The following is a 24701-nucleotide window of genomic DNA, read 5'->3' on the forward strand; positions in this document are numbered from 1 at the left end:
ATGTCATACGAGAACAAGACAGCCTGAAAACCTGTTTCTCTCTAGGTGAGGGAATAATTTTTATAAATACCTTTGTGCTGTTACTAAATACTGTGTTTATTTTACCAGGATTAAAATTTAATCAAGCCATAGTTGTATATCTGATAATCCAACCTCAGAGCTTGTAATCAGAGTAACGGAGGAAGATCAGTCTCTTCAGGAGGCCCAGGACTTTTTTGTGCTGGGCTTTCTGTACATGTTACAGCGTTTCATAATCTCTCACTCCTACCCATTCAGAGCGTGAACTTTTGGGGAAAAGTCTGCCATCTATGCTGGGGGTGTATGGTAAACATATGGTGGCTTTCTCCTTTGGAAAGTGCAGAAAGCATGGCAGAACTGATAGATGTCATTACAGAACAAAATGCTAATGACTCTGCTTACTCCCTTCCAAGAAGGCCATTGTATAAGGTTTGTTTATGCCTGAATACCTGGCATAGTCACTTTTTCGTTGTTTTGCTGTTTATTTATTTTCTTTACAGAATTTTTTATAAACTCGTGAATCAAGTGCTTGATTTTCTTGCTGAGTGATCTCAGAGATTAATTTTTCTTTAGTTGTTTGGCATTTTAATTCAAATTTAATGTATATGTAAATATTTTCCCCTCTGGCTGCTCTCTAATGAGTCATTGTTGCCATCCAGTCTTTTAATGAAAATGTGTCTGATTTAAAGAATACAATAACTGAAAGTATTCTTTTGTTCTGTGTTGGTACAGCTGTCTTAATACTGTGGAGTTTCTAGTCATTGCTGTGAAACAAATAATAGGAGTAAGCATTTAAATACAATGAATCACACAGCCAACTGCAAGGAAGATTGTTTGAGAGGGCATGCAGATCCTTTTTCTTCTGTTCTGCAGAAGAGGGACGTTTATGAAAACACAATTATGAAATGGTAATGAAGTGTACTTATAGAGGACGGGGTCCCTGAGCTGTGCCTGCCTTTACTCCACGGCATTACATCAACTTCTGTGTGAATGTTTCTAAAGTATCAACCAAGGCTGTTATATAAATTCCCTTCATGTTTTCAGTGGCTAGTAAGGGCTTTTTAGCTTAATATCTGTATGAGCTTGGATTTGTATGACCTTGGGCATGTGGTGAATGTGATAAGAAAATACAGCAGCAGGACAAAGTAATGTAATCTGAAGGACAGCAAAGGCAAGGAGAGGAGCAAATACCTTTGCTGTCAATCTAAGTTGTGACCAGAAGGAGCTCCGTTCTTAGCTCTGAGAGGATATTTGATTATCTTGTCATGTGAAGGCAACTGCTCCGTGTCTGATGACAGCAGTGAGAGAGCTGCCTAAAAAAAGAATGGATGAGTAGATCTTTCTGGCTGTGTTTTTTCTCTAAGACACAAACCAAATCTCAAATAGTTTGTAAGTTAACACAGGTATGTTGAGGATTCTGTTGCTGGTTATTACAACTATAGTCACCGCATGCTTAGTTCTGTGGGTTTTATTCCTTTAATCTAATATCTGGTGTGAAAAATTTTAATGTGGCTGTGTCATTTAATTTTATTTATTATAAGACAAGAAAAAATGTAGACAGCTTTTTAAAACAGAAGCCCAAACAACGAACTAAAATGTTTGTTCAGCTAAAAAAAAACTCTTTTCCAGTCTGGCACAGGTTTCCTAAAATGCTTTAATGCAGGTTGTTGTATTCAGAGGAGTGATTTGTTTTGGTTTGTTCTTAGATGACTTATTGGTAGTCTCTTTTTCTTATGGACAGGTCTTTCAAAGCAGTTTGAGTTTTTGTCTGCAGTTTAACATGACTTCTAATCCGTGAAATTGAATGGTCTACAAAGTCTTCAAGTTTGGATGTGAGTGGCTTATTCTTAAAAAGGCAGACTGTTGCATCTCACGGGATTAAGATGCTGGCACTGAAATTCAAGGAGAGTATAGAACAAGTGGCAGCAGTAGTGGAACTGGGGCGTTGCTCATCGTTTTTAGGGTTGCAATACAGTCATGAGCACACTGTAATGAAAGACTTTGGCCAGGCATACAGGAATACATATACATGGTACAAGTCTAGTTTACTATGACTAGGAGGAACATACAAAGCTGAGCAAAATCTCTTTCTTCTGGATTGGTTGCCCAGAATGAAAGAACAAGGTCTTCAGTACAGTACGTAATGAAGATCCTTGTGTAAGAAGCAGTGATGTTGTATACACGCACTTTGATATGCAGAAACATATCAGAGGTCTGCTGCAGTGAATGAGCTTATTCCTTTGCTTTCAGGATACTGTAATTCAGTTTTAACATCCTCTTCAAGATCTATAAAGCTGCTAGGATTAAAATTTTTCTACATTAAAATGCAAACCCAGCAAAGTCTTTTGGTTTTCTTTTTCATGTTACCTCATGTAATGTTGGCTCTGTGTCTAAGCACCTTGCAGTCATTAGCTCAGAATATACTTCTTCACTTAGCATTGTATTTTAATTTTAGGAGCCACAATAGTTAAGGGAAGACTTGCTACAGAACTCCCGCCTACTTGGTTTTATTTATCCTTTGTGAAAGAAACAGGGAAAAGGAATAAATAAACTGTTGATCCAAATATATTAAAATTTGCATGAGAAATAATAACTGTTTTTGTTCTGTGTTTGTGTTTTGGTCACAGAGGAGGAATTGTTCAGTAATTTTTCCATATTCAATGAAACCTGCATGAAATGGCAAAGAAAAACTGGAAGACGAGGAGTGCAGGGAACTTACACAGTAAGTGGGGTGCCGTATTTGAGACTGGGAGTAGTTTTGTCCTGGTTAATTTTGGTGAGTCATTACTGGAAGTCAGTTCTATGGGTTTGGTTTGTGTTGTAAGTTCTTGGCTCGCTCTTCCAGTGCACCTCCCAGAACCCTGAAGGTGACTGGGTTAGGAAAGAAATGTGTACTTGTCCCAGTCTTACTTGAAAGACTCAAAAGCTGTTGGGAACTGATTCCAACAACTAAAGTATCTAAATATTTCCTTGAAACTGTAAGAAGCATTTCAGGACAAGTTTGTGTTTTAGTGAAATTCCGTTGTAGAGCTGGAGGTCACATTGACATAGAAAGCATTGCACAACGTGGTCTCTGTCCCTATCTGTGAGGCAAACATTTCAAGTAAACAGCCTATCACTTGTAGATACTGGATGTGACTTGTTTTAGAAATGCAAGGTACATCACTGTGCCTTGCTCAAGAAATTCAACCACCTTATGTTTCAACATTTTTAGAACTGTTTTTCTTAGAAGTTGAAAGCAACCTTTATAATTACTATTTTTGTCATCTGTAAAAGTAAGAATAAAAGTTAAGATATACATTCTTAGAAAAAATTGTTCAATTATTGAAACCCAAAACAATGCTAGAAGATTTCCCATGTTTTGGGAATAACAACAGCCCAGAGGCAGATTATTTTTTCTGAGCATGTCCAAATATAGAATCATAGGCTGGTTTGGGTTGGAAGGGACCTTAAAGCCCATCTAATTCCAACCCCCTGCCATGGGCAGGGACACCTCCCACCAGCCCAGGCTGCCCAAAGCCCCATCCAGCGTGGCCTTGAGCACCTCCAGGGATGGGGCATCCACAGCTTCTCCGGACAGCCAGTGCCTGGGCCTCACCACCCTCTGAGTGAAGAGTTTACTGCTTACATCTAATCTAAATCTACTGTCTTGTGGTTTAAAGCCATGACTCCTTGTCCTATCACTATATTCCCTGACAAAGAGTCCTTCCCTATCTTTTCTGTAGGTCCCCTTTAGGCACTGGAAGGTCTCCAGAACCTTTTCTTCCCCAGGCTGAAGAACCCCAACTCCCTCAGCCTGTCTTCACAGGAGAGGTGCTCCAGCCCCTTGATCATCCTCATGGCCTTCCTCTGGACTCATTCTAGTAGGTCCAGGTCCTTCTTGTGCTGAGGGCCAAATATGGAAAAAATAAAAATGGGATTACTTAGGATCTCCAGGGTAGGGAGATTAATACGGAAAATGCATTTTGAAGTCAGGTGATGATTTTGGAAAACAACCCATCTTTCTCCTACTGTGTGATGAACGAGTGTGGTTCTAGTTTGAGTGCTTTTATTGAGCACCAGTGAGATGGAAAAAACAAGTTCCAAATTATCTTAACGGTTCAAAACCAATGCTTTTCATTGTACCCAGTGGTAACTGGCAGACTGTGGATCTCTGTTGTAATGTGGTCTGTGTACCTGCTTCTGCCTGAAATCAGTTCGTAGCAAGACACTTCAGAATAGTCAAAACCGAGGATGATGCATACGTAGATACATGCCATGAAACTCAGAACACAGTCTGGACTGGACTGCCCTGAGCTCATCTAGATAAGCTTTGTCTGTCCCTTCACCTCATACAAATACCAGGTGTTTATTTCACAGTACTGAGAAGACCAGTGCAAAGCTTGGCTTTTATTGTTGCTTGGCACTCAGTCTTAATGCTGCTCTGTAAAGCAAGGGTGAAAAACTGGAAAAAAGAAGAGGAAGTAGTGAGCAAATGTAGTTTCCAGTTGTATGCTGTACAAAAGAATATTCCCTTACAGCTTGCTTTTCGTGTTGGAGATGTCTTTAGGGTCCATGCTTTAGATCCATTCTATTTGTTGTAGAAGTAAACAGAACATACTCATTGTTTTAACAACCAGAAGAAATTAAAGATCTAATCTACAAAGTCATCTTGTTGCACCGGAACAGTTGGTCACAATCCTGTTTTTTCAGTTGAACTGATATTCTAAAACAGGTGTTACCCAGATTCTCAAGGCTTAATTGAACCAGTGTTCTGAATTTTGGGGAGCTACATACAATATTGTTTTTGTTAATCCTTTAATAGTTTCATATACTTGGCCAAAGATGGGATGAGAAGACGTTCTCAGAGGATGTGATACTTAACGTCACTACGAGTGAAGATAATCCAAAGGTGTGTTTAGATCTCAACTCTGGCAGTAACTACGTGGTGAATATTACTACCATCTCTTCCACAAACATCAGTGTCTCAGTTACAGTAGCAGTTCAAACAAAGGGTAGGTTTTGTTTTGTGTTCGCTGTGCTTGTAGAACTTACTGTGGTGCAGAGTTGTTTGGAGCCCTGCAGACAAGATAACAGGCTGTTTCCTAGACTGTATCTTTCTTTATGCTCACTGCACAAATGTAGCTGCTACCACCATCCTCTTTTTCTCAAGAGAGATGCTTTTCTTTCTCCTCACTGTAGTCATTTAATCTATGATCAAACAAAGCTGTGACCGTAAGTGCCCTTCAAAAAGGCTTGGCAGTCTTGCTTCTTCAGGATTTGTCTTTTGATTAAAGCAGGATACGGTGCCATTGCTGGCTATGTGCCAGAACTTCAGTCCGTAGCACAGTGCTCACTGTTTTCCGTTCCTTGCCTTGATAACCAATTCTGTGGGAGAGTTTGCTGTTCCTGAGCTGTGTGATACTGATCTAAGTGACGTGAGCATTATAGATAATGCTCCTATGTTTAGCACTGATGAGCAGTGTTCTGGCAGTTTTTCAGCAACAGTAGAGAAGGCATGTTCTAACTGCAGGGTTCTGTAATATTTTGGTCATGGAAATTTGAGGCTTGCCTTCTGACACACTAATTCTAATGAGACAGTCCGTGAGAAACAATCGTCTTTGGAATCCACTTTTTTTTTTAATTTTTATTTTTTTCCTCAAGAGCTTTTTCCTAAAGGGCATCATCTTTGACAAATGGTTCTGTGGTAACTTTATTTTCATCAGAGGGTCCAAACCACTGGATGTTTGTCATTACACCCTTCCTCAATCTGAGACAAATAAATCCTGTCTCGATTTTCCAAATAGCATGCTTGTTTTTTTTCCCAAAAGCCATTTTCTTGGGAAAAAATATTTGCTTTATTTACTGTATTCCTCTGAAAAGAAATGAGGTTCTGCCTCCTCCTCAGGATAGAATTAAAATAAAAATCTTCCTTTATTCTCATCTACTCAAATTCAATTTGTTGTAGAGGGTGAAGTCTTTGTAATAATTGTTCCTTTTTTATTGTTTCTACAGTAAAGGAAGCTTTCAATAATGTGTTAATTTTTAATGACACCTGCTTGAAATGGTGGAGAAATATAAGGGGAGCTGATACGGAAGACAGATACTCTGTAAGTGATAATCCATATTTTGAATGAAAAATTCTTTTACCGCTATAGAAAACAATTTTATATAAATGATGTATGTGAACAATCTGTAATTTCTGAGTCACTTGTTGCCATCACTGTTCCTCACTCTAATACTCTCATAAAAAGCCAGGGAATATGCTTTGTAGCAGCCTTCAAAAAAGAAATGTTCTACCATGTTCTTTTGTAGTCTCCTGTTTCTTACTTGTTCCTTCCCCTATTGTACTGTTACCTGTCTGTACCTTCCCTATCAGTACTTTTTGCCTCCCCTGTCTGTACCTTCAGCTTCGTCACATTCAGGCCCCAGACAAGTCTGTTCCAATTCCACAGAGTCAGTACGCTCTGCCTTGTGATATGGCTCCAATCTTCCCTTAGCCCAGCAAGTCCTTTCTGTGTGAACTACCTCTGCCTGGACTCTGACCACCTGCTGTTATCTCAAATCTCCACGTGCTCAGAGTGCTCAGAGATTATCTAAAGGCATGGGATCCGTTTAAAGGAAAATAATCATGGCTGAAACACAGAAAGCAGTTTAGTTTTTATTAATAGAAGAATGATCAGGAAAGGCCTTAAGTTATTAACTTCATGATCGTTTTGGATGTCAACAACAAAACAAACACACCAAAAATCCAACTGAAACAAAAACAATGGGTCTGTAAGTTTCCCTGGAACCATATCTTTGTCAGCAGAAAACTGAGGTTACTTGGCGTTTTGACGTAGATCAAAATGGCTTGATTTTCACTTACTCTTCATAGTCAAACCAGAGATGTATGCATGTGAGCTTACTTTTGTAGCTCATCGCCTTGCACCATGAGGATATGCTACAATGAAAGTGCACCATTACTGGAAGTCTGCCTGTTAGGAAGCAAGCAAGACTTGGGGAAAATTATGGTTTTCAAAGAAAAGAAGATAGACTATCAGGAGCACAAGTGAAAGAACTAGCACACTGTCAGAGCTGATCAACAAGAGGGACTGCACTTGTCGAATTTTGTAAGCATTTGAATTAGAATAACTGTCAGTGCCGGTAGTTTTGGCAGTCTGTATGCAATGATGTGTTTTTCTGCGGTTTCTTCTGATTAAGAGTACGATATGAATGAATGCAAGTGATATGTTAACACATTACAACTTCCATGCCATGATTGTTTGGTTTCAGTTTCATGTGCAAGGCCAGCGCTGGTATCAGAAGGAATTCTTGCATGAAATGACCTTCAACCTTACCACACACAAGCAGGCTCCAGAAGTTTGTTTTGATTTGCAGCCAGGCACCAATTACTCTGTTAATATTTCCATGGTAGCTTTGAATTTTTCACTGATGGTTTCAATGACAACGCAAATCACAGGTAGGTCCTGCCATTTATATTTTGTATTTACTAAAGGACCTATTGGGTGCAAAAGGCTCAGGTGAAACAGCATGGTTTATCTCAGCATTGTGTGGTGGGCTGTCAAAAGGGCTGTTTCTGTGCTCATAATTCTTCATTATTATTCACTTTCATGGATTTAACATGTTGACAGTCCAGTGGTTGAAGGAGGAGAGAAATGGGGTGCAGTGTTTCTGAAGTGCTGTTTTCACACAGCAGGGAAGAGATAGTTTGGTGGGTTAGACATTAAGTATCTAGGGGAGCGGGGTTCAATTCCCAGCCCTGTTAGATGTTAAGTGAGTTACTCTTTCAGTGCCAGTTGTTTCCACCATGGAGATAAAAGCAGAATAGATATCACTAAAGTCTACAAGGGCACAAAGTACAGAGTCCTGTAGGCAGATCTCTTCATCTATAATTAGTAGAGTACAAGACATAAAAGGCATTTGATCAAAAAGCACGCTGTAGGGAGATAGTCAGCTTCAGGATTTTGCAAGATATGTGTATGGTACTAAAATGTCATGATTAAAAAAAATTATCCTCAACTCGTTGTTCGGAATGGTTTTACACCGCCCCTATACTGTCAGACTTTCTGTATTAGATTATTATTATTACACTGTGAAATGCAGTGCTTGGTGCTAGTACCTTTCCTTCCTGTTTGGTTGGAATAGATAGGTAAGAAACCTTAAAGCTCTCTGGGTGTATGTAACTCTTTCAGCCATTAGGTGGAACCAATTCTCTTCTGACTGCAGATGACGAACTGGAGATATGCAGTTTTTGAAATTCATAGTATTACAATATTTTCAAAAGTAAATCTAAAGTTTTTAAACTTGATTGAAAGGCAGAACATCATGTTTCCTAAAGGTACTGTGTAGGGTATACAATGACATGGATTTTCTTTTAAACGAAGTTGCAGTAATGATTTGGTAATTGATTTTCATAAGTTGCCTAGCTGTGACTCAAAGGTAGCATCCATGAGTACATGTAGCTTCGTAAAAATAATAAGCTGTCTCAAGAGTTTGGTTGACTGAGGTAATTATGAGCACATACTCAGAGTAAAGACGTTCCTCTTTTCTTTGTCATCCTGTCATATTTCCTAAACTCTACGGGATTGCATCACATCACTTACTGAAAAGGGCTCTAGAGAACACTTTGCAGCAGGTGCTGTGTGAAGCGGTGTTTGTGACTTGGCAGCTGGCACGTTTTCCCTCTCCACTGAGTTAGTGCTTAACAAATGCACTTGTGTAGCCCCAGAAAAGATCTTCGCATAAAAGTTAGGTCATTGCCATTTCGAAGGGAGATCCTGCCACAAGCCATGTTATATCTGATAGTTACTTCTTTCAGTGAGCAATAAAAGGTAGGCATTGCTCTGCCATCTTTTCCTGAAGTGTGCCACACGAACACTTTATATTGTGCTTTTTTTTTTTAATGAAAGCCAAAAAGTTGAAATGGGTCTTTTTGTGGTTGAAATTGAGTGAAAATTACAAAGCCAGCAACAGCAATCATGCTGTTCACAAAACACGCAAAAAAAAGTTGACAAAATAATGAGAATCTAACTAAGATTTTTATTTTTATTTTTTTTCTATTTCAGCTGGTTCAAGATGAAAAGGAAACAGTTAAAATAATTCTTTTGGCAATATCCCTTTGACTTCCATGCCTTCTGTATGGGAGGGGAACTGCATTATCTTTACAAGCAACTTAATTTATATAATAACTACTTACAATTTTAGAGTAGGTGTATAATTTGCTTCTTCATTTGTCCAGTTATTTTGTAATTATGCACGTTGTTAGACCAGATGGTTGTGTTTCTCTAGTGGGTGGAATGATCTCAGTTTTTCTGCCAGCTTAAGTTTGAAAAGTGTCGTCTGTCTCTCGTGGTTTTCTGGCTAACAGTACTGTGTAAATGCAAGATATGCCTTAAGCACAGAAGCACTAAAGAAGCTGAGACTTGCACAGATGTTTTACTGTTAATACATTGGAAGTGGCCTGGTTTATTGTCTAAAGTTTCATGTAGCATCTGCTAACAAATGCACATTCAGTTGGTTTGTTTCCCCAGCTGGGGGCAAATCCACAGTCTGTTAGGTGTTGCATCTTCTAGACTTCCACACATCTCTCATATTTTGAGAGTTTGGGGAGTCATACCTGCAGAGTTTCAAATACTGTGGAAAAAAAATGTCACAGCTGGATGAAGATTTAGTTTTCTGACAATGTGTATAAACTCTTGAGAGTGTTGCAAAATACAGTAAGTATGTAAATGCTAGCAAGTGTTTTTTTTTTCCAAAAAGGAGGACTTGTAAATGCATGAGAAACCTACTTCTACTTCATATATCTGAAACCAGGCTATATTATATCCATAGTATTTCTAAAGAGGAAGAAAAACCCCCCAAATTTGGGATTCAGAAGCCTGCTTCTCATCCTGGCAAGTAGCATCCTTTAAAAATAGTTCTGTGCTGAGCACATAGTTGTTTTTGCCGATCATCTTGTGGATGGTAAATATAGTCTACCAAATGCTTCGTGGATCATTGAAATTCTGCTCCTTTCATACTTCCAGTGACAGACATCTCACACAGTCTTTTATGTCTTCTTAGCTTATTTTAGACAAGCTCTCAGCACCTGTCTACTCAAGATAGGAAATTAAGTCAATTATAAAAAGTAGTTAGGCAGCAATTACATTGTAGATGTGAAAAGATTGTAACAAGATCGTCTTTTAAACCAGAAGGGAGTTGGTTTTTTTCTATTTCCAAGGAAAAGGATTGTTTCTTCCGGGTGTACTTTTGTCTTTCATAATTTCTGTCAGGATTACTATAATTACAGGCAGTTATGTTGCTCTTCTTTTTGGTAGATTATTTGTAGGCATGCTGAAACAAGTCATTCTTCTTAATTTCATTATCTGTTTTCACATAGGAATTTAAGAAAACTGAGTTTTATAACAGCTTTCAAGTGTTTGAAAAACAGGATAATAGACAAAGAGTTAATGCAAGGGCTTTCACTTCTAATATTCTAAATAAGAGTAACTTCAGTTGAGATACATTGTAATAATACTGACATTTGCTTTGGGGTAGTCTCATAATGGACATGTGACAAAATTTTGGTCTTTGGGATGTTTGTTAATGCCTGCTTATTTATGGTGTCTGGCTAATATTCTTTCATTTAGACATGGTCACTGTGACCTAAGGCGTTGTATTTGTAAGATAGAATTTTCTCGACACTAGAAGTAACTGTTCTGTGTCTGAGTTGCTAAATAGGGAAGTCTTGCATTTCGTTCTAGTAAAATTATTTGTAATAGATTTGATGACAATTTCTCCTTACCCTTCCTACTCTCAATTTTTTCCTCAAAATCAAAAGTATATTTTGAGTTTGTAGTACGCTTAATGTTCACACTTGCTGCCATTTCTTACTTATTAGTACATGCACTTTCTGTTGATTTTGGGTAGGTTTGCCATATAGCCTATGTGTGTATCTCAGACAGCAGAAGTAGTTCCTTTGTCTCTCAAATACTATTCCTTTTGTTTTAGTCCAGGGTATATGTGCTGGCCACATACTCTTGTATGTGTATCCTCTCTCTCTTCCTATGAGCGTGTAAGTTGGAATTCACAAGCGGGGAGTCCAAAAAGTGATTTGAATTAGAAGAGTGAAGTTCATCACGTACTGAGTATAGTCTTCTAGAATTCTGCACTGTGGCCTTCATATGTGGAAAAGGTACTACATTGGACTTGACGATCTTGACAAGTCTTTTCCAGCTTAAATGATTCTATTAGAGATGAGGTGGTGAAGTCTGATTTGTGTGTGTGCTCGTGGGTATACAGGGCCATACATAAAGGATATATTGTTCTGCTCTGTTGTATTTTGGGAAAAGATTTATGCTTTCTTTCACAGAGGGAGTTCTTTAAGGTCTGGAAATGGAGAGGGAAAATCAAATCTGCTTTCCAGTAAGGAAGTAAAAGACTGTTGGAGAAGTAGTGCTTTGACAGCTCTTACTCTGACAGCAAATTATATGCCTCCAGAGAGTCCATTACAGTGAGCTCCTTCAGAGCACTAGTATTGCAAAGGAGCTTCTGGCTTTTGTAACAGAGAAAAGGGAGTGAATAAAGCTTGAGCATGAAAATCGTTCTTTTGTAAGGAGGAAATTAGCTACTGGTTCTGTAAACATTTCTATACAAATTCCATGGTGTGTGCTTTGTATTTATGCAAAGACTATTCAAATGCATAAGGTCATATGAAACCTACTTATATCACAGAATGGCTCGTGCTGGAAGGGACATTAAAGATCACCCACTTCCAACCCTCTGCCATAGGCAGGGATGCCACCCACTAGATCAGGCTGCAAAGAGCCTCATCTAACCCTGGCCTTGAACACCTCCAGGGACGGGGCATCCACAGCTTCTCTGGGCAACCTCTTCCAGGGCCTCACCACCCTCTGAGTGGTGAGAAGAATTTCCTCCTAACATCTAATCCAAATCTCCTCTCTTTTAGTTTAAACCCCGTTTTCCATTCATTATCTGCCCGAGCAAGAAGTTGGTCTCCATCTCTTTTGATAAGCTCCCTTTAGGTATTGAAAGGCTGCAGTGAGGTCACCCCAGAGACTTTTTTTCTGTAGGCTGAACATTCCCAGCTCTCTCAGCCTTTCTTCACAGAGGAGGTGCTCCAGCCCTCTGATCATCTTTGTATCCCTTCTCTGGACCCGCTCTAACAGCCCCACATCCCTCTTGTGCTGGGGGCCCCAGCCCTGGACGCAGCACTCCAGGTGGGGCCTCACAAGGGCAGAGCAGAGGGGGAGAATCACCTCCCTCTACCTGCTGGCCACCCCTCTGGTGATGCAGCCCAGGACGCAGTTGGCCTTCTGGGCTGCAGCCACCCACCGCTGGCTCATGTCGAGCTTTTCGTCCACCAGAACCCCCAAGTCCTTCTCTGCAGGGCTGCTCTCAAGGAGTTCTCCTCCCAGTCTGTGCTCCTCTCTGGGATTGCCCTGGCCCAGGTGCAGCACCTTGCACTGGGACTCGTTGAACCTCATTAGGTTCACATGGGCCGGCTTCTCCAGCCTGTCCAGGTCCCTCTGGATGGCATCCCTTCCTTCTGTTGTGTGACTGAACCACTCAGCTTGGTGTCATCTGCTAACTTGCTGAGGGTGCACTCGATCCCACTATGTGATTGATAAAGATACTAAACAGTACCTGTCCCAAGACAGACTTCTACTTCTCAGTTATTTTTCTGACCTCATTCATAACAAGATTTTTTTCATAAATACCTGTGAAATCATGATCATTCTCATCAACTCTGTTATTCTGTTCAACAGAACAGTTGATAGAGATGATGGAGTCTATGCTTTACAGTCTGTGCTTTATACGCTGACCAGAATTCTTTACTTTTGTAGTATCTTCCATCTGTGTCAGCTGGGAGTTCTTTAGTATTACTTCAAGTAGTTCTTCACAAATTTATAGCCATATACCTGCACTGATCTTTGTTTTCCTTAGCTAGTTATTTTAACGCATATTTTCTAAAATGATTGAAATTCAAAAAGGGAAAAATTAAAGAATAAGCTACATTGAGGAGGAAGGTAGATTTAAGGACTATCCAACCATGAACTCATACAAGAAAAGTTGCTCCCCACACAACCTGCTAGTATTTCTTTTTCTAAGATACAGTATTGAAAGAAGATTATTTAAGTCATCATTTTCTGTGGATATGGTCTTGATTCATTCCCCTCCCTTCTTCCCTTCCATCTGTTAATAATGTTTTTCTCCAAACTAGAAATCTCTTAAAGCAATTATACTGGAATATATACTATAAACTTCGTTACTCTTCAGACAGCAGTATAAATAGTAAAAAAAAAATAATAAATAAATAAATCCCGTTCCTTTTCTATTGAATCAGTATCTCTGTCTTATTATTGTGTACATTTTACAGCAGTGTTTTTGACTTCCTTGTTTTAAAATCCAGTAAAAATGTTTTTTGGACATACAGCCTTGGAATAACCGTTAAAAAAAAAATAAAACCACACAACCCTTCTTTTGCAATAAATAAGATCACACAAATGGCATTATTTCAGCAATGATTGTTTTCAATTATAACTTGGCATTAAGAGAAATCTTTGATTTGACTTCCCTGAACTTCAGAAGAGTTACCATCTGTTTTTGGACTTTGTGATTTAGTTCCGTTATTATTTTTAAAGCTGTATCACTAGCACAAAATAATGAAGGGAAGCAGTAAACAGGACTATGCTGACCCCAAACAAAGGTTTTTTAATAAGAAACGAATTATCCAGCTTCAAAGGTTTTTATATGTAGACCTATTTAGCATGGTGTAGGGATGGATTTTTGCATTGATTATTGACATGTCTGTACAGGACAGATCTGTGCTACAGTTTTTTTTGCTGGCATTGTATTTCCAACAGTGCAAAGGTCAGATGGCAGGAAAAACATTAAATATTCCTGTTACCACTACTGGAGAATGCCGTAAAATTGCCCACGTTCTTCATTTTGCAGCAGTTTGCAATTTCCAAGACTAAAGAAAAAATAAACCGTAGAAACATGGACTCATTCAGGTTGGAAAAGACTTCTAAGATCATCTAGCCCAACCTTTAATGTAGCACTGAAGTCCACCATTAAACCCTGCTGCTAAGTTCCACATCTCCCTGTTTCTTGAAGTCCTCCAGGGGTCGTGACTCAACCACTTCCCTGGGCAGCCCGTTCCAATGCCGCACGACCCTTTCAGTGAAGAAATTTCTCCTCATATCCAACCTGAACCTCCCCTGGTGCAACTTGAGGCCATTTCCCCTCGTCTTATCACTTGGTGCTTAGGAGAAGAGCCCAATCCCCCACCTCACTACAACCTCCTTTAAGGCAGTAGTAAAGTACAATGAGGTCTTCCCTGAGCCTCCTTTTCTCCAGGCCAAACAACCGCAGCTCCCTCAGCTGCTCCTCCTAAGACTTGTTCTCGAGAACACTTTTACACCTAAAGGTACATGTTCCATTGTGAAACACTTTAATGATGACTGATAGTGAAGTGCACACAGCTAGCTTTTTCTGAAGAGTATGATTACAGTGTAACAGTTTTTTTCTCCAGCATTGAGGCCTGTGTTGTTTTCCTGTGCTTTTGCAATGGCACTTGAGAAAGCAAGTGCACTTATTTCCTGCAGCCTGGCTTCATGTTCAAAGGGACACTCAGCACATCGATTCTTAATGTAGAAAATCAGCGTGATGACGAAATGTCTAAGCACTAGAAACCCAACATTGCTGTGACAAGTGCTAAGAGCAGGACTGCCTCTGGATGTATTTCTTGCTAGGTTTTACTGCATTTTCCTGGTGCTGCTACAGGTATTAGTCTGTTTTTTTGGTGAAAAGTAAAAAGTAAACAAACAAAACAAAAACACAACCAACCAACCACCACTACCAAAAAGCAACAAAAAAGCTGTGTCAACAGCACCTGAACATGCTGGAGAATCTTGCTTTCTTCTCACAATCCACCTGGTACAAGTATTTATCTGTTGATGGTGTTCCCCTTTTCCCTCCACCATTTCTATATGGTGTTAAGTCAGTAGTTCTTCCATGTGGATTTTTAACTCTGGACAGTATGATGTCTTTAGAGCAGATATTTTTGGCAAACACTAAATTTCTGGAAGGGCGCTCCTTTTTAAAAGTTCCTAGTGACCGAATATTGTGTACAGAGTAACTCCTTCAGAGTTTTCTTACTGTTTACTGAAGCAAAAATGAAACCCGTTCCATTCCATATATCATTATTATCATTAGTTTGCATTGTTGCAAGCTGTTTGCTCTTCTTGCTAAAGCAGACAGTTGTCTTAATTGTGCTTGATGTTTGTAGTAATTTGTATTTCTTAACAGCAACTAAAAATAGCGGAAGACACTGAGTGCTAAAACCACAGTAATTTGCAGATTTTGTTCTCTTTTGCCCCTCTTCTAGGGCTGTCAGTGGTAGACTTCAGTTTGTTTTCATATACTGCATTTTTCCCGTCATTTTGGAACATGTAATTGTCATGAACTGAGCCAGCAGTGGTTTTGCTGCCTGTTCCCCTTTGCAATCAACGCTTGTTTGAAAAAGAATGCAAAACCATTGCATGCATTGCATATTCTACCTGGCATTAAAGAAGAAATTTCCAGGTTTTTTCTTGGATATTGGAAAATTCACAAGAGAAATTAACAATAGTGTCTCTTGGTCGTACTGGATATGAAGAGAAAGGTAGGTATGAGAAATGTACCAGATAAATCTGCCCTGACAGAATGTATATTCCTATCTCCGGGTCCACTGCCAGTGTCTCTTCTGAGGAACCATTGAAGTTAAGGGAGGGTTTGCAGGTCTTAAGTTCTGTTTACTTATCTTTGCAAGGTGTAAAGGACATAGAGCTTGACTGTCAAATATTACTTGTTCATTTATTTTGTTCAGCTAGTATCTGTAGTCACAAAAGTATTGAGATGACACTCTAAAGTAAAGACCAACACCTGTTCTTGCAGGCAGCCATGTAATAAACTTCTTTAACTCAGGAAACTATCTGAAAGGATTTTCTGCCTTGTCTACTGCTAGAGAAAAGCTTCTGTAAAACATTCAGGCTTTGCTGGATGCAGATCTTATTCTCATTTCAATCCTAATCATTCATAACTGGCTTCTTTGTGAGTGGTTTACCAATAGCCTGGTTTTGAAGAGGACCTGATAAAGAGAACTGCCAGGGCAATTAGTTTGGCTAGGTAAGCTAGCCAAAGGGTAGCTTTGCCAGGAGGATCTCCTGAGGATGATTTTTACCAAGGGCAAGGTAGGGTTTTCCTTCATAGGGATATATATCTGGCGTGCTGTGTTTATTTTGGGTATGTTATACTTAAGTTGTTCCTTTCCCATCTTGGTGCTATCTATTTAAAGCAGCGATCATGTAGGCTCTCAAATTTCATTTTCAAAGGTATGAGACAAGTTTCTGGTTTGTCTTGTAAGATAGTTTCTTTGTTATTTGTATAGTACTTTTTTGTAGTCATCCTCTGCAGTGGTTTGATTTAGCTCTGTTGGACTGATTGGAACTTCAGACTGTTGTGAAATTACCACACTTGAATTCTCTGTACCTGTGCTGGTATTATTCTAGTGTTGCAGAAATCTATTTCTTAGGCTTTTTCAAGCTGCAATTTCTTTTTTTCTTCTTTTTTCTTTTTTCTTTTTTCCTGTTACCATTCTGGTGGTCTGGTGACTAACAATCATTCTAAGGTGGTTTTCCTACTACTCAAGCAAACCTCGGAAATACAGCAAAAAAAAATCATGTTAGTAGCCCCATGTATATCCGCCTTTCACATTATGCTGTTGAATTGCATCCCTTTTCTTCAGAACAACAGCTCTCAAGTTCAATCAGTTCCTCTTGTGTAACATCCCCATACTGCTTTGGTTTTACACTGCCTTGCATTGTTTGAGCAGCATGCTCATCTCTACGCACCCAGATTTTGCACCATGATTGTTAACAAAATGATAGTCTTGGTACTTACTGCGTTCAGCCTTGGAGGAACTGTCATGACCTTTCTGCACACCAGGACTTCTGCTTTTAACATTTTATCTTTTTCTAGCTCCCCATTTACCAGTTCGTCTGTAAAAACTTTACAGTTTTTCTGCCAACCCTCATTTTTTCCGGCTGTACTGATGGTTTTCTGTAGGTCAAAATGTATGTACACCTGCTTCTATTGCAGCTGTTTGAAAAGTCCACATATCTCAGCAAGGATTTGCCTGATGTGTCTTAACTTTGGCAAATGTGCCTTGGTTTTCTTGTTTGTCTCCATGACATTGATTATTCTTTCAAATGGCACTCTGAAGCCTTGGTTTCCCTGCAAACAAGCACTGCATTTGTTACTCAAAGTCGTGTAAACAGCTTGATAGACGAGTTTTCAAACAGCCTAGCCATACTTGTAAATATCCATGCTAGTTCTTTTGGTTTTCTGGGGTGATACTATCTAAACTTCACACTCTGCCCTACCCAGCTGCACACACCAAAGCTCTTTTCGTTTGTGCTTCTAGGCTGATAGTGGTAATTTCCATTACCATAGCTCCGATCTCTGTCAGTCTGCAGCTGTCATTGTTGCCATCAAAACTGGCAGCAGAAAGTGTTTGTTCTGTTTTGGCCTTGATGCAAATTCCCACTAGAACAAATTAGAGCACGGTACCCATATCGAAATCCAATTTAAGGGGCTGGATATCACTAGCTGATTGTGTGCAGTAACTATAGAACTTGCCTTCTTGAAAGTACTTTTGACTCTGATAAATTTTCCTTTATTCATACTGACTTATTTCTCGTAGTGGGCTATGTGCCCAAAGATTTACATTTTACTTCTCCTTGACCATTTCAGTTAGTCTACTGAATAATATTGCTTCTTCCTACAAATCTTTCCTCTTCTTTGCAGTCTGTCATTATTCTTTGTGTCTCTGTTCTTCCCAAGTGGCACATGTTCTTCAATGCAGGCGTTTGAGTTAGGGTTGCTGTTTCATTGTGCTCATATTTGCCCAGTGTTTTTCTTGACCAGTCAGACTGTAGCCATTGGGGTTTGAAGTTTGGTTGATAGAGGAAGTCTGGTGGAAGAAGTAACTAGGAACCCTCATGCCTGCAATATTTCTAAAACCTCTCTGAAGTGCTGGTATTTGTTTACTTTTTAGATCCCCCATTCCCAGATGTAGAATTTGTTGCAGCAAAAGGTTCTCCACCCTTGCTCAGACTCCGGAAAGCAGAAGATCGAAATGGGCCGATCAGGTTTGTCTACGAGCACTCATTAACCTTTCAAGAAACATTCTGCAGATTTATGTTACTTGCATATTGGAGATTTTTGTTTGGATTAGATTTTTTTGTTGTTGTTAGTAATGGGAGAAAAGTTGAGCTGTAACTCCCAGTTTTGCCTCCCTTAGCAGAATATTTGGCTAAAGACTTCTCTACTTTCTGGACCGAAAGTCTGTTTTTGATAATTCTGAGTTCTCAGTGTTGTTTTTTTTCCCCCCTTATACACGGTAAAGTCACACTAGACTTTTATCGATGCATCCAAGAGCAATACAACCCCTGTAATTTTTGTTTTCCAGTGAAGTCATGCAGCCAGAATTTTTTTTTTCTAGGACACAGAGGCAATTTAGAACAGTCTGTATTTATGCTTATGCTGAAGTAGTATTTTCACATTAAAGTATTACTACCAAAATACATTTCTAGAGAAAAAGGTTTTATATCTTGCTAAGTGCTGTTTGTGAAAGAAAGAGAAGGTAGTTGTAACTCAAAAATATATATATTTTCGGTAAAGCAGAAAACATTTGAAAGCTGATAATATATCGGGAAATGACTAAGTGTAACAGCTGTAACAATGACTCTTCGTACTTTTGAATACCGTAAACAAAACATTGTTTTGAGAAGTTTGGAGACAGATGTAATTAATTTTGTACAAATGGTATCTGTCCTCTCCTTGAAACAGAAAATTCTTGTTTCTCAGAAATTAGGCATTGTTTTTAGAGGCCAGTGATGTCTTCTGTTTCGCAGATGAACTTAAGTGTAAGGTGAGAGAAGCAAAAGGTAGCCTGCAATAATTTGGTTTGATGCTCTTCTGAGTATGAATGGACATGTTAATTTGCATGTGACAAGGAGTCCCGGGTTTAAACTGTGCATGCATTTATTTCAAAATGCAAGGGAACACTCACAGAGAAATATTTCAGTACAAGAAGAATTTGTATTGGAAATTGATTAAAAGCAGTTAAAAGGCTGTATGTAGAAAACATAATATGAAAATGTAATGAATATCTGTTGTTTATTATATTGAACTGAGGGCTAATGTTTACTTTTTTTTGTTTCACTCTAGTCTTTATCAAGTGATTGTGCTTCCTCTGGGTTTGCAAAGTACTTTTATTTGTGACTCCTTTGCTGCTGCAACTTTCTTTAGCAACACCACTGACACTAAGGGATATGTAGCAGCTGAATTTCAGGCGAAGGATGTTGCTGATAACATGCCAGTTGCTCTTGGAGACAGACATTACTACGGAAAGTTTTATAATGCTCCTTTAAAGCTGGGAAACGAGTACTGTGTTTTTTTGAGAATAATAAGCGAGTGGAATAAGGTAATGGATGTTCTAAAACCTTTTCTTTATACCAGTTGAATGAAGTGTTGCTGGGGAAAAAAAAAGGAAAATGTTAGCTCTGTGTTAAATTTTTATGATGCTGTTTGACAGAATTAGATTAAATCTGAAGCCTCTTTAAATAACTCCTGTAATTCCATACAGATATTTATCTCATTGTAACATTGGAGCAGCTCTGGATGCCAAAAGGCAAACAATAGAAAGAGCTAAATATGAAGGGCCATCTCTTCCCTGCACAATTGAGGGTGTCTATTAGGCGAGAACTTGGTGAAAGAGATTAGTGTGAAAATCTGAAAATCTCTCCTTAGCAATGAAAAATTCTCTCAGTTTTGAATTGTAAGTTATATTCCAGTTCTCCAAGTGATAAGGGAAAAGTATATTTTGGCATGTGTGTTACCTTCTGAACAACAGAGAATGTCAACTCCATCTCCTTTGAGGAAGGTTGGTTGGTTGGTTGGAAAAACCATGCTACTAGCATTTTTTTTATTTTATTTTTTTACATTTTAAGGTAAATATGTATTTTATTTAGAAACAAAATGTTTCTTAACTATAGGTTTCTCTCAGCTGTTCAGTGTTCCAGTGTTTTGCCTCCCACAATGTCATTATGCCACTAGTTTTCCAGTCATTATCCATCTCAATGGTCAAGAGGTTGTCAGTCTTACGGCCTCAGCAGTAGGTAGTTTTTCTCCCATGCACTGTAATTTTCACATGCATATAGTTCGTGAATGTCAAATATAAAAACAAAATAAACCACCACCTACTAAACAAAAAATACCCAAAACACCTAAAAGTTGTCTCAGCCTGCTGTCCATAACATGAAAATAGAGTTCTGGGGCCTTGTGTATGCAGCATGAAGCAAGGAAGCAGGCAAAAATTCATCTGTGAGTCACTTGTAAATAATTCTGTGTAATTTTGGATGCCTACACCCAAATCTGAATAAGTGAATACAGCTTCTGGTAAGAAATGTAACTGTTTCAGTCCAAACTGAGTGAAATAAAGCAAGTACATGTAAGAGCTGTTGCTGATATTTATTAATCAGTGCGAAGTATGTAGTTGGTTTTTTTTGTGCAATCTACTTTAATAATAGCCCAGGAAGTTTTGTAGCACAGACAACTTGGTTTCTGATCCTGATACAAGTCTGTTACTTGTCATAAATTTTTAACTATTTGCGTGAGGCAGTAAGTAGAGAAATGACATCTAAAGACATTTGGTTCAGGAGAAGTAAGCCCAAAATATTCCAGACTTTGGATGTCAGACTGTATTTTTTAGAAGAATTTACTCCGTGGAGCAGGATTGTTATGGACAGAAGTATATAAAAGTTTAGCCTGTCTAAGCTTTCCTAAATAAGTCTGAGCTCAGTTTATACATCGTAGGGTTTTACATATTGGTTTCCCCAGCTCTTTTCCTTTGATGTTTTCTTTTACTGGGGAACATTACTTATTATTATTTGTGTTGAGGCTTTTCCTGCACACGACAGTGCAGATTGCTTAAGCAGCTCTGCAAGCTGTTTGTTGAACTGCTTCTAAGTTACATTCTTATTCTCTTTGATATAGAATATTTCCTGTTTTTTTCCATCTTCAGCATTGCCAGACATATTTTCTAGGCCACCGATTTAATGGAATATTAATACTTTTATTTGTAGAAGTCACTCTTGGCTTCCTTTCATTACACATTCACACACACACATTGGCTTCCTTTCATTACACAGAACACTTTAGCTCCCTAATATACACTTTCCTGTATGGCTTTTCTTAATAAATACAGTACATAAGTTATAACAGTTACAAATCATCATTGGGGTTGAAAAGACCAGACAACTTTCATTCCCGTCCCTTCTTCTTCGAAATGGAACATTTTCTTGTAACTCATAAGTATGGTTTGTCTTCAGTTCTCACGCCACCGTATTTTGTACAACTGTTGGTATTAGAGAAATTCCAGGAATTCAGAATTCTAAATTGAAGTCTGCTGGGTGCTGAGAATTTCTGAGAGTCTGATCACTAAAGTGACTGAATTTGGACTCTAAAATTGCATATTTAAAAATCTTTCTAAAATACGATCTTTAATTGGCCCTCAGTTATTATCACATCTGAAATCAGGGCACTTCTTTACTGCGAGAGTGACAGAGCACTGGGACAGGCTGCCCAAAGAGGTTGTGGAGTCTCCTTCTCTGGAGATATTCAAAACCCACCTGGATGCCATCCTGTGCAACGTGCTCTCGGTGATCCTACTCAACAGGGGAATTGGACTGGATGATCTTCAGAGGTTCCTTCCAACCTCAGCCTGTGATTCTATGCCTACATTTCTACTTGAATACAGCCAAAGTGCCTTCTGGCTCAAGGTCCCTTCATGCTGAGTATGGTATATTTTGTGTCATACATGCTACAAAATCATGGCTAGGTTGTGATTTTTTTATTGCCGTTATTCCTCCATATACCCAACATATCTTCTTTGTAGCAAAGGTGGGAAAATCAGTTCAGATAAAATTTTGTGGACATGGTAAGGACAAGTAAGCTATTCTGTCATACTGAGTTCACTTTCATTTATCATTTTCTCATATTTGGAAGCCCTGAGAAAGCTGTCTGCTGTGTGGTTTTTATTTCCTGCTTATTTTTCAAGGTGGAGGACCAGAAATGCATATTTCAGTTGTGCAAGACATTCAGATGTGTTAAAAGGCTGATCATATTATATGAAGAGATCATTGGGAATGTAAAAGGAAGTCAGGACGTTAGAGATAATAGAAATTACCATTTTTCATATTGATGAATTTGGCAATTAGAATATAGGAATGATGGAGACAAGGGGATGGTTTGGGAACAGACAAGGAAAAACACTACTTCCAAGGGTGGACAATTTGTTCCACTTAAGTGTTGTTCTCTGTAAAGGATGTTTCTAATCAAATAACTCAGCCCCATGTGGTACCTATTTTTGTCTCCAGTGATTACTTTATGGATTCCATGCTGTGCAAAGAGCCAAGGCTCAAAGTGAAGGGCCAGAACTAAAAAAGGTGCTTCGAGGTTAAAATTATTTGAGATTAATTTCTTTAGTATAACTTTTGTTCAGCCTCAGTCTTCAGTGTCAACATCAGCTGTTTTGGAGCGAACAGTTTATTCATGTAAAAAGTAAGAGTAGTACTGTGGAAGGTGAAGGTAACTCTGTTCTGTAACATGCAGTATTTTCAATAAAAATCTGAGGGATTTTTTTAAAAAAATTAATCAAAAATGGCCACTGCTGGCAGAAAAGTTTGTTAAAACTAGTCCAATAAGAAATCAGCTAAGAAAAGTGTATGTGTACAAGATGTTTTCTCTTTTCTCCGCAAGTCTTTTAAGTGTTCATCTCTGAAAGGAGTTTCTATCCCCAGTTTAACTGGTTTCAGTGTAGAAAGCTGAATACCAAGGCTGAAATCTGGAGTTTGAGATCCATGGATGCTTGAGTATTTGCAGGAGTAATTTAACTAATAATTTTCTGGAAGGGTGTTGAGGTTTACTGTTGTGACCAGCTGCTAATTCATTAAAGAAAGGGATTGTAATTTGATTTAGTGTGAAGTGTAGGTCAGTGAACTTCACTGCAGGGATTCCTGGGAGCTCTCTAACTTCTCTTACAGGCAGGAGAGCACTGATTTCGTGCAAACCAGAGGATGTGGCAGAGGCAGCTATCTCAAGATGATGGCACTTATATGAATGCTTGCCAGAATCTGGCATTTGGTTTTAAATCCACCCCATAATATTTATTCTGATTCTCCTAATAGGATTCCCTTTGTTAGTGTTTTGTCATTTTAAATAACCAGAAAATTCTGTATAAAAAATATTTTAAGAAGCACTGAAATTCCACACTTCTTCATGCCAACACACAAAAGGAAAATTATGCATACAAATGTGCCTTTGCCCTTCTGTGCAAATGCTTCAAAATGTAGCCTTCGATTTCGTAGAAACATGTCATTATCCAGAGCAACATAATATGTATTTTGCTAAAACACACAAAAAAAGTGTGTATTTATTTTACGAAGGTCTGTGAGAATCATTTAGCTGGAAAATATGTGCAGAAGCACTACAAAAACAGAATTCACAGTGATGATAAAACAAACAGTAGATATTAAACAGAACTGGCACTTGGGAGTCTTCTTGTGTAAGTATGAGTGTGAAGTGCAGGGGGGAAAGCTATACAGGGAACAAAACTTACAGTAAAAAGCAAACTTGTTAATTGCAAAAGAAGATCCTTAATAAACATTTATTCAACTACTGTAAACATTAGCTACTTTAAGTATTGTATAAAAATATTTTAAAATTACCAAGCAAGTTGTCATACTGGGGGCGTGGGGGAAGGGGGAGTGATGTAGTATTTGAAAACCATGTCATTAAGTATTTCAATGTATATGTGCTACATGGGGATAGAGTTAATACAGCCCATTCAGCTTTATCTTGGCATTTCATAAATTCTGAATTCGTATCTAAGCAGCTTCAAAGATCCTTTGATGACATTTACCTGCATAGGTTGTAGAAAGAGAGGAAGAATGATGATCTGAAAAACTAGAGCCGGGCTTTCATCAAAGCTGTATCTCTGATCTTATCTTTATAGCTTATAAGATTTATAGTCAAGATAGGGGCTGCTACCAGGGGAAAAAAAAACAAAAACGTTCATAAAAGTAATAAAATTTAGTACGTAGTGGATGACTGCTCTTGCAGAGTGTGTAAGTGATAATAAATTTCTCTCATGAGAAACAGTAATTTTTATGCTTTCATTTTCAGGTGAGAACACAGTCCTGTGCTGTATGGGCACAAATTAAAAGTAAGTCACATTTTTCTTTAGTGAAAAAATAGAAGGTATCATGGCTTTGCTTGGCAGCATAAACAAGTAATTGCTGTGGCTGTTCTTTCATTCTCCAATAATAGTTGAATGACTTTGAGGATGGGAGAGGTTAGAGGCAAAAAATTCATTTTGCACTTTGGTATCTAGATTATGATGTTCCAAAATGGATTCTGTGCTTGTTTTACAGTATTACTCTTTCTTTGCATCCCATCTAAATCTTACAGCAACATTTGTGCACAAAGGACTTGAAGAACAGAAGTGAAATATTAAAAACTAGTTTTAAGATAGTTCTATATAGGCTTTGAGGTGTTTTTTGTTTTGTTTTGTTTTTTTTTCGTTTTTAATATTT

At 38.5% G+C, this 24701-nt stretch overlaps 1 protein-coding gene across 6 annotated transcripts in view; it reads left to right on the forward strand.

The window, feature by feature from the left end:
- SUSD1 (sushi domain containing 1) overlaps nucleotides 1-24701 on the forward strand; it is a 47455-nt gene that overhangs the window by 17116 nt on the left and 5638 nt on the right. For 3 of the 6 annotated variants that reach the window (XR_001211439.3, XM_013192297.3, XM_048051414.2), the window contains exons 8-14: nucleotides 2646-2740; nucleotides 4823-5012; nucleotides 6013-6107; nucleotides 7273-7459; nucleotides 18101-18194; nucleotides 19276-19531; nucleotides 24292-24331. Coding sequence is in view for 3 of the 6 variants with exons in the window: in XM_013192297.3 (XP_013047751.1) it covers nucleotides 2646-2740; nucleotides 4823-5012; nucleotides 6013-6107; nucleotides 7273-7459; nucleotides 18101-18194; nucleotides 19276-19531; nucleotides 24292-24331 (957 nt within the window). In the remaining 3 variants the exon portion in view is untranslated. Of the gene's footprint in view, nucleotides 1-2645; nucleotides 2741-4822; nucleotides 5013-6012; nucleotides 6108-7272; nucleotides 7460-10989; nucleotides 11174-15391; nucleotides 15668-18100; nucleotides 18195-19275; nucleotides 19532-24291; nucleotides 24332-24701 lie in introns of those variants that run through there. The other 3 variants (XR_007159214.2, XR_007159215.2, XM_048051415.2) reach the window with 3 other exon arrangements.

The sequence above is a fragment of the Anser cygnoides genome, chromosome Z (genome assembly GCF_040182565.1).
Source record: "Anser cygnoides isolate HZ-2024a breed goose chromosome Z, Taihu_goose_T2T_genome, whole genome shotgun sequence".
NCBI lineage: Eukaryota > Metazoa > Chordata > Aves > Anseriformes > Anatidae > Anser > Anser cygnoides.